The sequence below is a fragment of the Triticum aestivum genome, chromosome 3B (genome assembly GCF_018294505.1).
Source record: "Triticum aestivum cultivar Chinese Spring chromosome 3B, IWGSC CS RefSeq v2.1, whole genome shotgun sequence".
Taxonomy (NCBI): domain Eukaryota; kingdom Viridiplantae; phylum Streptophyta; class Magnoliopsida; order Poales; family Poaceae; genus Triticum; species Triticum aestivum.
This window is the reverse complement of record NC_057801.1, coordinates 270,690,365-270,705,151: the sequence shown is the minus strand read 5'-3', so window position 1 is coordinate 270,705,151 and position 14,787 is coordinate 270,690,365. Positions and strand designations below refer to the sequence as shown.

The 14,787-nt window shown below is 43.8% G+C and overlaps 1 protein-coding gene and 1 long non-coding RNA gene across 3 annotated transcripts; both read right to left on the bottom strand.

Annotated features, from left to right (window-relative positions):
• Positions 1-4,566: 4,566 nt before the first annotated feature.
• Positions 4,567-8,481, bottom strand: LOC123065342 (uncharacterized). 2 transcript variants are annotated; one of them, XR_006430968.1, is made up of 3 exons: positions 7,664-8,481; positions 6,064-7,032; positions 4,567-5,520 (listed from the first exon to the last, which is right to left on the bottom strand). It is a non-coding gene; the product is annotated as an uncharacterized lncRNA (long non-coding RNA). The 2 variants fall into 2 exon arrangements; XR_006430969.1 differs by having other exon boundaries at positions 7,669-8,481.
• A 289-nt stretch (positions 8,482-8,770) lies between these two features.
• Positions 8,771-11,739, bottom strand: LOC123069682 (pentatricopeptide repeat-containing protein At2g37320). Its single transcript, XM_044492606.1, has 3 exons — positions 11,535-11,739; positions 11,077-11,172; positions 8,771-10,964 (listed from the first exon to the last, which is right to left on the bottom strand). The coding sequence occupies exon 3, from the start codon at positions 10,941-10,943 to the stop codon at positions 9,234-9,236; it is 1,710 nt and encodes a 569-aa protein (XP_044348541.1). The 5' UTR covers positions 10,944-10,964; positions 11,077-11,172; positions 11,535-11,739; the 3' UTR covers positions 8,771-9,233.
• Between the last annotated feature and the right edge of the window lie 3,048 nt (positions 11,740-14,787).

The window sequence follows — 14,787 nt, the reverse complement described above, 5'->3', positions numbered from 1 at the left end:
AAACATCAGTATGTATGATTTCCAACAAATCAGTTGCTCGCTCCATAGTTCCGGAGAACATCGTTTTAGTCATCTTGCCCATGAGGCACGGTTTGCAAGTACCAAGTGATTCATAATCAAGTGATTCCAAAAGCCCATCAGTATGGAGTTTCTTCATGCGCTTTACACTGATATGACCTAAACGGCAGTGCCACAAAATAAGTTGCACTATCATTATCAACTCTGCATCTTTTGGTTTCAACACTATGAATATGTGTACTACTATCGAGATTCAATAAAAATAGACCACTCTTCAAGGGTGCATGACCATAAAAGATATTACTCATATAAATAGAACAACCATTATTCTCTGATTTAAATGAATAACCGTCTCGCATCAAACAAGATCCAGATATAATGTTCATGCTCAACGCTGGCACCAAATAACAATTATTTAGGTCGAAAACTAATCCCGATGGTAGATGTAGAGGTAGCGTGCCGACCGCGATCACATCGACTTTGGAACCATTTCCCATGCGCATCGTCACCTCGTCCTTAGCCAATCTTCGCTTAATCCGTAGTCCCTGTTTCGAGTTGCAAATATTAGCAACAGAACCAGTATCAAATACCCAGGTACTACTACGAGCACTGGTAAGGTACACATCAATAACATGTATATCACATATACCTTTGTTCACTTTGCCATCCTTCTTATCCGCCAAATACTTGGGGCAGTTCCGCTTCCAGTGTCCAGTCTGCTTGCAGTAGAAGCACTCAGTCTCAGGCTTAGGTCCAGACTTGGGTTTCTTCTCTTGAGCAGCTTCTTGTTTGCTGTTCTTCTTGAAGTTCCCCTTCTTCTTCCCTTTGCCCTTTTTCTTGAAACTGGTGGTCTTGTTAACCATCAACACTTGATGCTCCTTCTTGATTTCTACCTCCGCGGCTTTTAGCATTGTGAAGAGCTCGGGAATAGTCTTGTCCATCCCTTGCATATTATAGTTCATCACAAAGCTCTTGTAGCTTGGTGGCAGTGATTGAAGAATTCCATCAATGACACTATCATCAGGAAGATTAACTCCCAGTTGAATCAAGTGATTATTATACCTAGACATTTTGAGTATGTGTTCACTGACAGAACTATTCTCCTCCATCTTGCAGCTATAGAACTTATTGGAGACTTCATATCTCTCAATCCGGGCATTTGCTTGAAATATTAACTTCAACTCCTGGAACTTCTCATATGCTCCATGACGTTCAAAACGTCGTTGAAGACCTGGTTCTAAGCCGTAAAGCATGGCACACTGAACTATCGAGTAGTCATCAGCTTTGCTCTGCCAGACGTTCTTAACGTCATCAGTTGCATCAGCAGCAGGCCCGGCACCCAGCGGTGCTTCCAGGACGTAATTCTTCTGTGCAGCAATGAGGATAATCCTCAGGTTACAGACCCAGTCCGTGTAATTGCTACCATCATCTTTCAACTTTGCTTTCTCAAGGAACGCATTAAAATTCAACGAAACAACAGCACGAGCCATCTATCTACAACAAACATAGACAAGCAAAATACTATCAGGTACTAAGTTCATGATAAATTTAAGTTCAATTAATCATATTACTTAAGAACTCCCACTTAGACAGACATCTCTCTAGTCATCTAAGTGATTACGTGATCCAAATCAACTAAACCATGTCCAATCATCACGTGAGATGGAGTAGTTTCAATGGTGAACATCACTATGTTGATCATATCTACTATATGATTCACGTTCGACCTTTCGGTCTCCGTGTTCCGAGGCCATATCTGTATATGCTAGGCTCGTCAAGTTTAACCTGAGTATTCCGCGTGTGCAACTGTTTTGCACCCGTTGTATTTGAACCTCGAGCCTATCACACCCAATCATCACGTGGTGTCTCAGCACGAAGAACTTTCACAACGGTGCATACTCAGGGAGAACACTTCTTGATAATTAGTGAGAGATCATCTTAAAATGATAACGTCAATCAAAGCAAGATAAGATGCATAAAGGATAAACATCACATGCAATCAATATAAGTGATATGATATGGCCATCATCATGTTGTGCTTGTGATCTCCATCTTCGAAGCACCGTCGTGATCACCATCGTCACTGGCGCGACACCTTGATCTCCATCGTAGCATCGTTGTCATTACGCCATCTATTGCTTCTACGACTATCGCTACCGCTTAGTGATAAAGTAAAGCAATTACAGGGCGTTTGCATTTCATACAATAAAGCGACAACCATATGGCTCCTGCCAGTTGCCGATAACTTCGGTTGCAAAACATGATCATCTCATACAATAAAATATAGCATCACGTCTTGACCATATCACATCACAACATGCCCTGCAAAAACAAGTTAGACATCCTCTACTTTGTTGTTGCAAATTTTACGTGGCTGCTACGGGCTTAGCAAGAACCGTTCTTACCTACGCATCAAAACCACAACGATAGTTCGTCAAGTTAGTGCTGTTTTAACCTTCGCAAGGACCGGGCGTAGCCACACTCGATTCAGCTAAAGTGAGAGAGACAGACACCCGCCAGCCACCTTTAAGCACGAGTGCTCGTAACGGTGAAACCAGTCTCGCGTAAGTGTACGCGTAATGTCAGTCCGGGCCGCTTCATATCACAATACCGCCGGACCAAAGTATGACATGCTGGTAAGCAGTATGACTTGTATCGCCCACAACTCACTTGTGTTCTACTCGTGCATATGACATCTACGCATAAAACCAGGCTCGGATGCCACTGTTGGGGAACGTAGTAATTTCAAAAAATTTCCTACGCACATGCAAGATCATGGTGATGGCATAGCAACACGATCCGACCGATCCAAGTACCGAACGTACGGCACCTCCGAGTTCAGCACATGTTCAGCTCGATGACGATCCCCGGGCTCCGATCCAGCAAAGCTTCGAGGATGAGTTCTGTCAGCACGACGGCGTGGTGACGATGATGATGTTCTACCGGCGCAGGGCTTCACCTAAACTCCGCGACGATATGACCGAGGTGGAATATGGTGGAGGGGGGCACCGCACACGGCTAAGGAACGATCCGTAGATCAACTTGTGTGTTCTAGGGTGCCCCCCGCCCCCGTATATAAAGGAGCCAGGGGGAGGAGGCGGCCGGCCAAGGAGGGCGCGCCAAGGGGGGAGTCCTAGTTGGAGTAGGAGAAGGGGGGAAGGAGGAGGAAGAGGGGAAGGAAAGGGGGGGCGCCGCCCCCCTCTCTTTGTCCTATTCGGACTAGGAAGGGGAGGGGGCACGGCCCACCTCTTGCCTCCTCTCCTCTTCTCCCTTATGGCCCATGTAGGCCCAATAACCCCCGGGAGGGTTCCGGTAACCCCCCGGTACTCCGGTAAAATGCCGATTTCACCCGGAACACTTCCGATGTCCAAACATAGGCTTCCAATATATCAATCTTTATGTCTCGACCATTTCGAGACTCCTCGTCATGTCCTGATCACATCTGGGACTCCGAACAAACTTCGGTACATCAAAACTTATAAACTCATAATAAAACTGTCATCGTGACGTTAAGCGTGCGGACCCTACGGGTTCGAGAACTATGTAGACATGACCTAGAACTATTCTCGGTCAATAACCAATAGCGAAACCTAGATGCCCATATTGGTTCCTACATATTCTACGAAGATCTTTATCGGTCAAACCGCATAACAACATACGTTGTTCCCTTTGTCATCGGTATGTTACTTGCCCGAGATTCGATCGTCGGTATCCAATACCTAGTTCAATCTCGTTACCGGCAAGTCTCTTTACTCGTTACGTAATGCATCATCCCGTAACCAACTCATTGGTCACATTGCTTGCAAGGCTCATAGTGATGTGCATTACCGAGAGGGCCCAGAGATACCTCTCCGACAATCGGAGTGACAAAACCTAATCTCGAAATACGCCAACCCAACATGTACCATTGGAGACACATGTAGTACTCCTTTATAATCACCTAGTTACATTGTGACGTTTGGTAGCACCCAAAGTGTTCCTCCGGTAAACGGGAGTTGCATAATCTCATAGTTACAGGAACATGTATAAGTTATGAAGAAAGCAATAGCAACATACTAAACGATCAAGTGCTAGGCTAACGGAATGGGTCATGTCAATCACATCATTCTCCTAATGATGTGATCCGTTAATCAAATGACAACACATGTCTATGGTTAGGAAACATAACCATCTTTGATTAATGAGCTAGTCAAGTAGAGGCATACTAGTGACGTTATGTTTGTCTATGTATTCACACATGTATCATGTTTCCGGTTAATACAATTCTAGCATGAATAATAAACATTTATCATGAAATAAGGAAATAAATAATAACTTTATTATTGCCTCTAGGGCATATTTCCTTCAATAATCATAACTGGAGATGATGGGACGGAGATAGCAAGGTTAAAGGAGTGTCTTGGAAAGGCATTTGAAGTGAAGGATCTTGGTCAGATGATGTATTTTCTGGGTATTGAGATTGCAAGATCTGCCAAAGGGATAGCCTTGTCCCAGCGCAAGTACACCTTGGATCTCCTCAGTGATATGGGAATGTTAGAGTGTCGAGCTGCTACTACCCCAATTGACCAAAACCATAAGGTAACAACACAATCTGGAGATCTAGTGGATAAGGAGAAATACCAAAGACTGGTAGGGCGTTTACTATACTTGTGTCACACAAGGCCAGACATTGCCTATGTTGTGAGCATAGTGAGTAGGTATATGCATGAGCCCAGAAGTGGACATGTGGAGGCAGCACACAGAATTCTGAAGTATTTGAAGGGAACACCAGGAAGAGGACTGTGGTTCGAAGGGAATGGCCACTTGGTAGTTGATGGGTATAGTGATGCAGACTGGGCAAGTTGCCTGGATGATCGTCGATCAATATCTGGGTATTGTGTGTTTGTGGGAGGTAACTTAGTTTCATGGAGAAGCAAGAAGCAGCCAGTTGTATCAAAATCAACAGCAGAAGCAGAATATAGAGCCATGTCTCAGGGGTTAAGTGAGATGTTGTGGGTGAGAAACCTTCTAAGTGAATTGAAATTGCTAAGAGAAGGACCTCTGAATGTCTGGTGTGACAACAGGTCTGCTATATGCATAGCTAACAACCCAGTGCAACATGACAGAACTAAGCATGTAGAGATTGATCGATTCTTCATCAAAGAGAAGCTTGATGCTGGGGTTATAAAGATTGAGTATGTGCACATAGGCCAACAGATAGCAGACTGCTTAACAAAAGGTTTGGCAGCAAAGGAATGCAACCTAGCTTGCGACAAGATGGAAATGATAGATATCTACCACCCATCTTGAGGGGGAGTGTTGAACTGGTATGGGCCCTAGCCCATCTGTACCTATCTCTTAGGCCCAAGCCCATGAGAAATGTTGACCTAGAAGAGGTGCTCCTCCTCCTCTGTTCCGTGTGAGCCGCCACACACCAAGAAAGACACAACAGCAGCTGCTCCTGGTACGCTACTCCTCCAAGTTCAACAAGTTCTCACTGTCCACAAGCTTATTCTCAAATTCCTGAAATTCAAGTTTGACAAAGTGAGCTTAAATAATAATGAACAAAAAGCTCGCTTTACAGAAGAAGAAAATGTACACAACTGTTGAATGAGTGCAAAATTTCTAACAAAAGAACCTAGAGACTAAACTGACTAAGGAAAGCATTGAGACACTTTGGCACGCCTCCTCTGCCGTCCTATGCGCACAAATCATGCTGATGGAATTTTGATCGTGCATATACAGCCCAAATGAGCACCATATGTTAAAAAAGTACACTTAACAGAAATACATCATTAGAGCTTTCAGTCATATAGTATAGCAAGCAGAGCAAGCCAGGAGGTCCATATTAACATGAAGGTAATAAAGTCATTCTCCTAAAAAGCTAAAATGTGTACACATTTCTTTTTCATTCTACTCATATCCATGAGTGCTGCAAGATAAAAAATATTCTATGATTTTGTTTCTCCTCTGAGCGTCCAACCATATAAAGTCAGAGAAGAAGAGTAAAAATTGAATGATAGTACTAGTCTAGCTAGCATTCGACCATCCACAGAAAGACTCCACCTTCCGTTGAGATTCTTTTAAGCTTGGCCGAAACAGCATAAACCAAACAACAAGACTTATGTCGTCGTTGCCACCCTGCTTTCTTTACAGTTAAACTTCAGTTCATCTTCCTTATGCACAAATTGAACATCATCTGAGATGCAAATATCAAGGTCACATCAATTTGTTAGCCCTTGAAATGAAAAAGAAGCCTATCGATTATTTGATATTCCAAGCAGAGAAGCAAGAATATGCAAGTGTCCTCGTATGTTCACAGTACACAAGGAATATACAACCCAGAACATTGCAACAATGATGTGCCATCAGCCATAACGTCACCCAAGAAAATATGAAGTTATATGGAAGCTAACAATTACATATATAATAATAGCTAATAGCTACAGAACGTGGAATAACCTGCAACATCTCGATGTATTTCTTCAGTTTTGAGATTTCTTTACCCAAAACTTGATTCATAAATAATAACTTTTCCGATGTCTAAATTCTACAAGTGACAAGCTTTGTCTCAGTCAGACTAAATGATATATGATTATCCACGATATTTCGTCTATGAAGAACAATTACTGTGATTTCATCTATCAAGAACAATAGTGTGATGAACATGCTCATGTCGGCTAAGTCTTCCCAGAAAGACCATGTGACTGCAAAAAATATCCCAATGTACATTACAATCGAACAGAGATATGATTAAAATAGAACCATAAAACTTCAAAATATTACAAGTACGGGAATGCTGAACCTTTTATGCGTATAGATCAACTATATTATCAGGAGAAAATTAATGGCTCCTGAATTTACAATCTGGGTATTTAGTGAACTCAAAAACAAAACAAATAATCAGAATATTAGATTAACAATGCAGGAGACCTCTTGAGGAGGCGGAGAAACCAATGGCAGGTGGCAGCGAGGCTCAACAAGTCACTTACGTTGAGGTGCCTGTCCGCCATCATACAAATGTCCTGGTCATACCTGCACCAACGACAAAAACCATATTAAGATTCCAAACCTCAAATTTGATGCAGCACAAATCACAGATCATGTAGATAAAGAATTCCAGAATGCCGCAAAGCAGGAAACCACTATTCGAATCTCAGTATAATATCAAAAAGCAGAGTCCCAGGCATATGAACTCGGTGAAGCATCAGAATCACAAGTAACTCAACGCTAACAGAAACTTCCCTGCAGCAAATTTGAATACAAATCAACGCACGCACGCACGCACGCACGCACGCTGGGAGAGAGAGAGAGGTGGTTGCCAAAAGGAGATTTTTGTGGAGTGTGGAGCAGTTGCTTACACCATCTCCACTAGACACTGCTACTACCATACTACCAGCGCGCAACACATCAATAACAGCTGCAAGCACACAGGAAAGACAACAGTCATATGCAGCCGTTTACCCCGAACAACTTTTTTCTTTTATTTTAGCTGTAGCAGGCTAATCAAGCATCAAGAATTTCGCATTAATATGTTTGTGATTCTATGAATTATTGGTTCACTTTCCTAGCATTGTTTGTCAGATTCATAGGCATTTAAATTACAACAATGGAAATTTGAACTTAATAATTGATCAAAGGATTGAGAGAGAATGGAGCATCTTACCGTACCAATTGAAAGAGATGCAAGGTATGGCTTTGCCGATGCCGTATTCTTTCACGACACCACCTCCTCCTTGGTTGAGGTCAGCCAGCCTCGCCCGCTTCCTCCATACGCCGCCTCATCCCCCACGCCATCTTCTTCCTCCGTCCCGCGTCTCTGCTGACCCTCGGTGACATACCCACCATCACGTGTGGATGCCATCGGCGCCCCCGTGTGCTCCTCCTTGGTACCGTCGGCACCTGATCCGTGCTCCTCAGGAGGAGAGATGGTCAAGGAGGAGGGGACGACGCGGGGCTGGACTGCTTCAGATCGGTAGGAGAGAGATGTGGAGGAGAAGGCGAGGTAGAAGCAGTCATGAGTAGAAGTGGCGGAGGCGGCAGCGCATGAATGCCGGAGAGCGATGTGGAGGCGGCAGAGATTGCGTGCGAGAAATGCGGATGACGGGATGTGGGGTTTGCTTCGTGGGGAAGGAAAGCAAAGGGAGGTGTTTATCTGGGGTTTGGTCGTCATTAAGCCGCTGCCCAATCGACAATTTTTTTTCTCCACAGCGATCCGACGTGGCATAGCCCAGGGATCGGCACAGTAAAATCGCGTGGATCACCCAGCGAGCGCCATTCACGCGACTCTTATTGGGTTTGATGGCAGTTCATATGCTGATGCAGCACTAATCAGAAAGTACTGCTTTACACAAAATGCAACTGTTAAAAGAATTTACCAATGTGCTCTGTGTATGAAATTCAGAAGCAATACTAGAATATACAACAATTCATATGAGATGGGTACAATCCACGCGGGGCTTAACCGAACACACCTATAAGATCGACCAGGATGGAACCCTGGGCGGGACGAAACCATGGGGTTTGGACCTGATCCCGGCGGGGTGGGGTCTAACCGAACGAAGCCTTACAGGTTAGAGGAGATTGTAGTGAAATATACTAACATAGGTGGAAAGCAATAAGCAAAATATAGGATTACCCAATATTAAATTTATTTCTTCCACAAACCACTAAAAGGACAAAACCATAAACATAACCACAAGAATGCAACTAAGAGACAATTATTAGAAGGCCGATTAGGGGATTGACTTGACCATAAGTTGCAATCAAGAAGTAATTTCCAAGTGTCAAACTGAAATATGATGTAATTTACATTATTCAAACCAATGCAAAATAGCAGAGAAAAAATATCGATCAAACCTTATCTAGTCAATCAAGCCAACCTTTTCTCATATTTTGGTTCAAATTTACATCTAAAGTTCCCAAATGGTTCGCGCTAATTACTAGTGCAGCCTAGTCTAATTAACAGTGTAGCCTAGTTTAAAACATCAAGTGCGTATAAGAAAGACTACATTGAGCATCAAAATTCAAATCAGACGTCAGGTGGGAAAACTCTGCTGCTGCTAATGCAATACAATATTGAATACTTTGAGGTAGGAATCAGATGAATCATATCGCAAGTCTCTGAGGTGAGAGTCATGCTTTTTCTGTAGAATTGACTCTTTGATCTTCATATACAAATGACTGCGACGTTATCATCTCCCAATACTTTACTCAGAGCTCAAAATTACCTTGAACTATTGAGGGTCATCAAACTCAAAACCATCTATCAGCACATCATGTTTGTATTCCATACGAGATCGCAAGCAGTCAAGAACAGCCAGGACATTGTTTACTTGGTGGCTCTTTGATCTGTTTTCTGCTGTGAAAGTATAAACCTTACTGCCGATTTCTATCCAGCTGCATCCAGTGTTCGTCTTCAGTCCTCCCTCCTTCATCATCATCCTCACTCTGGCCACATCACTCCAGCAATCAATGCTAGCGTATAGGTTTGCTAGCTGTACATGAGTTGCCGCACAACCTGGCTCCAGCTTAAGACGGTGCTCTGCAGCATGGATGCCAATCGGAATGTTTCCATGCATCCTACAAGCAGCCAGCAGAGAACCCCATATGACTGCATTTGGGGGCGTGGACATTGTATGGATCAAATCCCATGCTTCATCGAGCAATCCTGCCCGGCCAAGGAGGTCTACCATACACGAGTAGTGATCTAACTCTGGTTCTATTCCAAGTCCAATCATTGCCTTGAAGCAGCGCCGGCCTTCCTCTACAAGGCATGCATGCCGACATGATGACAGGATGCCAAGGAAGGAGATTACATCAGGCACTATCTGCTCCTCCTCCATTTCTTTTAGTAAGCTTAGACAACGGTCAGCAAGGCCATGCTGTGAATATCCAAAGATCATGGAGTTCCAAGAAACCAGGTCCTTGCACATAATGCTTTCAAATATTGATTGGGCCTCAATTATATTCCCGCACTTTGCATACATTGATATCAGTGCATTTGAGACGTGCACACACAAATCAAAACCCATTCTCAGTTCTAGACCGTGAACACTCTTACCAAGTGCAAGAAGTGCGTGATTAGTGCACACACTGAAGATAGTGGCAAATGTGATGTCATTAGGCCTGCACACAGACTGCCTCATCAGCTGAAATACCTGGAGGCATGGCTCAACCTGATTATCCTGCGCATAACCAGAAATTAGTGCTGTCCACGACACAGTATTTTTGATTGGCATGTTCTGAAAAACCTGACAAGCGTTCTCCAGCTGACAACACCTTGCATATAAGCTAATCAGAGAGGTACCAGAAAGGACTGACAATTCATAACCAACTTTCACCAGTAGAGCATGGAGCTGAGCACCTCCCCTAATGGATTGCTTAACAGCACAAAAGCTCATGGCAGATGCTAAAATAGATATATCCGCACTTATTCCTCTCTTGTGCAACTCCACAAGTAGCATAAACTTGTTTCCCTTTGCGAGTTTATTCATGGAAGGAGAAGCAGAGATATCATGAGAATCAACGGTACCGGGTAAAATTTGCTCTGTATTATTGCTTGAGCTAACGAACTGCACTTTTCCATTAAGCATACCATGATTTCCTAACTGAGCTCCCAAGATGTCATGCATACAATCATTGATAATGCGGTGATGAGACGGACCTTCCTCCTTGCCATTATATGCCTTCCCTAGCATGAGGTGCAAAACTCTCAATGCATCATGGATGCCACGCCCCCCTTGCTTTGTTGATCTCCCGGGTGGTAAGTGAGTGCCAAAATTCGCCACGCACAGACGAATTGGTGACAATGATGGTAAATGGCTGCTGAAACGGTACCAGAGTAGATGGCTATGCTTGTGCATGGCCGAAGTTGTCCATGGGCAAACCGAACGGCAAGTGCAGGAAGTCGTGCCACGCCTCCGTTTGGAGAGGCCTAGAAGCATGAACAGCTAATAAACCCACACCTGGTGAAGGGAAACCGAGGTCTTGAGTTAGCTATGCTTATCATGAATTTACTAATCCACTGGACTCAGAGCTTTATGCGTATCATAAGCAGATTGTGGCTGCATTACTAACCCTGCGGCGTCTCCTCCAGCATGCTTGCACACGAACATCAACTTAAGGAGATTACGACTGCACGCCAAGCTTGGATGGCCAATAACTTAACTGTCCCTACAGCAACAGAGAATGCACGGTTAGTAATAGTACTGTGCAAGACGATTTTGTATTGTCAGCTGGAGAATGCTTGCCAGTAATACAATACATAGATGCTTGCTAGTAATGCAATAGAGAGATGCTTTCTAATACCAAATCAATGGTCTGTTTCATCTTCTATTTGACAATTTCTCAACAATTGACAACAAAAAAGTGTCCTGCACAATCACGCATAACAGAATCTCTACGTCTGCTGTTCAATTCGAGCACCAAAACATGACACACTTGGGCACTGGGCGCACACACATGATACGAAATATTACTAGCAAGCACTGGAGTATGTAAAACCGTTGCCGGCTGCAGGCTGCCTGAAAACTCACCTGAACCGAGATGGACCAAAGCCTGCAACACGGCGGCCGGGGACTGAGGTAGCCGCCAGACGGCGACAACCTTGGATATGGGACCGTAGGAGCAGCGCCGGCGGACCGCGGGATGGGGCGAGGCGGGGACAGGCGAGCAGCGCCAGCGGCGGCTGCGCGTGCGTTCGGGTTTGGGGAGAATCAGAAAACGAGCAATGTCTGGGCCCTGTTGGGCTGCACAGCAAGAGCTCCTAAACGGCACTTTATGCGCCGGTTTAGGAACTGGCGCCCACTGGCGTACCGCTTGACTTAGGGGGTGTTTGGTTTCAGGGACTTTTTTGTGTTGGGATTAGAGAAAGTCCCTAGCAAATCAAACAAGATGAAACTTTTATAAGACTTTTTGCTAAAAGTCCTTAGGCCCCTCCCAATGCTCCACCTTGTACAGGTGCTAAGCCTTTCACGTAGGCAAAAAATCTGATGTGGCAAGTTATTTAAGAGGAGAGAGATGAGTGTGGTGACCCCAGAAAGAACCAATGCTAAGCGCGTGAACCTAGGCAAAATATTTAAAGGAAGGAAGCCCACCAATACATGAAGAGCTTTAGTTGCTAAATCATTAAATGAAGCAAGCTTAGCAACCATAAGCTAAGCACCTATGCATTGAAGAGTATAGTTGCTAAGCTATTTAATGTGCTTAGCACCTCATCTAAACACTCATGCATTGGCAGCAGCCTTAGAAGCACCTCCTTAAGAGTCTTTTTCAAAAAGTCCTAGGGACTAGAAAAAGTCCTAGGACTAGAGAACCAAACACCACCTTAATTTAGTTTGTTACTGATTACATAATGCCACAGCCTGTTAATCCTATTGTAGACTGCGCCTATCTATGTATTTGATACTTACTGTTAAAAATTACCTGTTTGCCTTAACTTAAATAGCTACTTGTTTGTTTAACTGCTTTGCTGCTGCAACAACGGGTTACAATCATATCAATAACTATTTTTCAGCATCCAACTGAAACTCTTTAATTCCTTGTTTGTTTAACTGGTTTGCTGTTATAACTTCCAGTTGAGATGTTTTGCTAACTTTAACTTTTCTGAATTCAATCGAAACTTTAATGAATCCAATCGGAACTTTAATGACAAAACAGGATAGCCCAAGATCAAAGAGCGAGGTCCCCATGGACGTTGCATCATCCCACAACAGTGGCACTGGCACAATCATGCATTACGAATTGCCAACTGCTGATGCTCTAGAGGCTAAACTAGCTTAGAGATGAAGTTGACATGTTAAGGAAGCAGACAACACAATCACAAGCAGTACTCAAGACAACCATTAAATATTTGATGGATTTCAAAATGAAGCAAGCTGAGACTGACCACATTGTTAAGGTCCTAAAGGAAAAAGGAAATTAAATTCCCACTTGGTAAATTATAGGTGAAATTTTCTTTCCATCGTTGGATAACCTTTGTGTTGTTTGTTCATATAATCAATCAAACATTTGTTTTAGAGATCATATAATAATTGTTTTTTGTTTTTTGTTTTTTGATTTGTAATTTTATTTGAGCACAAGTCTGTATTAATTGATAAGACTCGGAGACATTTCGTTTGGATTGCTGTGCCAGACCTACAAATATGCCAATCGGGCTGAATGTGCATTCAGCAATAATAGTAGTATAGATGGACCATAAGTGGCACGCATCAGAAAGGGCCAAGATGCTGACTAAAAAAAGGATGTTGTTGTAGCAAAAAAAAAGTACAGCGGCCTGGCTTATGTATGTTAGTTGATATTATTGATCCATATACTCAATAAGTGTTTATATGTCTGTTAGTTCTGTACATTCTTGATTGATTGACTCGGTATTTGAATCTTGATACATCGCTTGTGTACATATCTAAATGGGAGTACACATTATGTTGCGTGTGACATTTGAGTTGAACATGAAGTGTTCCAAATATTCGAATTCACCTTAAACTGGATTCTAGTTTTTGAATTTGAGTATCGGCATTTGTAAACCATATTCATATATGACAGTGGAATACATCTTTGTCATCCTTTTGAAGAATATAAAAACACATAGAATGATTTATAAAGATTCATATAGGAATACAAAATGGATTCAAATTTAGTTGCCAGGGTAAACGTGGATGCTTATTGTCCCAAAATTCGAAAGAAGCGGCAAAATGTCTACTCCCACATCGGCTGCCCGAAGCCAAGTGTTTGGGAGATGGAAATTACTGTCTACCCATTACACGGACAATCCATCGGCCCGATTTCCACTGCTCTAAATAGGGGTAGGTTAGTAACTTCAATTAGACGTGACACGACCGCCTCTGAGCCCATTCCGACACGGTGGGCGTCAAACATGGGCGGCAAAACACATTTAATTCAAACTCGTCCGAAAGACCTCTGTTTCTCCCTCCATTCCCCATTCATACACGGTGGACGGCAAAACAAACTCGACTCAGCCGAAATCGATGTAGGCAAATATTTTCAATAGGGGCAGGTTTGTAACTTCACTCAGACATGACACAACCGCCCTACCTGTCAGCCCCGTTCATACACTGTGGGCGCCAACCACCCTCTCCTCGCTCGAAATCACTCTGGGCAAATATTGGCGAGATGCGAGATTACCGTCCTATCCCCAACCGATGAGACGTCCAAATTTTAAACGGGGGCTAAGTTCGTAACTTTCCCATATTTCAGACAGGCGCGTCCCAAAAACATGGTTCCCCGTACCTCTCCCTCCATTTTCCCATTCATACACCGTCTGCGCTAGAACACCATCCCCACACCAGCCTCCGTCCGCCACCCCATCCATCGCCGCCGTCCTCCACCACATCCATCGCCACCGTCCTCCACCATGCCGGAGCGCCTACCAAGACCGCGTCGTCCACTGCTAGAGATGGACGTTTCTCATCCACGGCGACGGACCAATAGCCTTGCATTGCGTCCTCTCGCTTCATCGGCGCTGTGGTCCTCTTTGTCGGGGCCGCTCACACGACCTTCTCTTCCACCGCAACGGGACTTATCCCCCGATGCACCCGTCTAGTGTCGCAGATCTGCTTCAACGCCACCGACAACCATCGCACCCCCGATGCCTACACGGCGCCGCAAGAGAGGTGGTACTTCATATCTCCTCAACTTTTTGATCTCAACCAGAAAATAGATCTTAACTTGGTTACTCTACTTTCTTTTCAGCTCTTAGAATTTAGTTCTTAGTTCGAAGCAAACAATGGATGCTAAATATCATTTCTCCGGTTTGCAGCTTCAAATCTA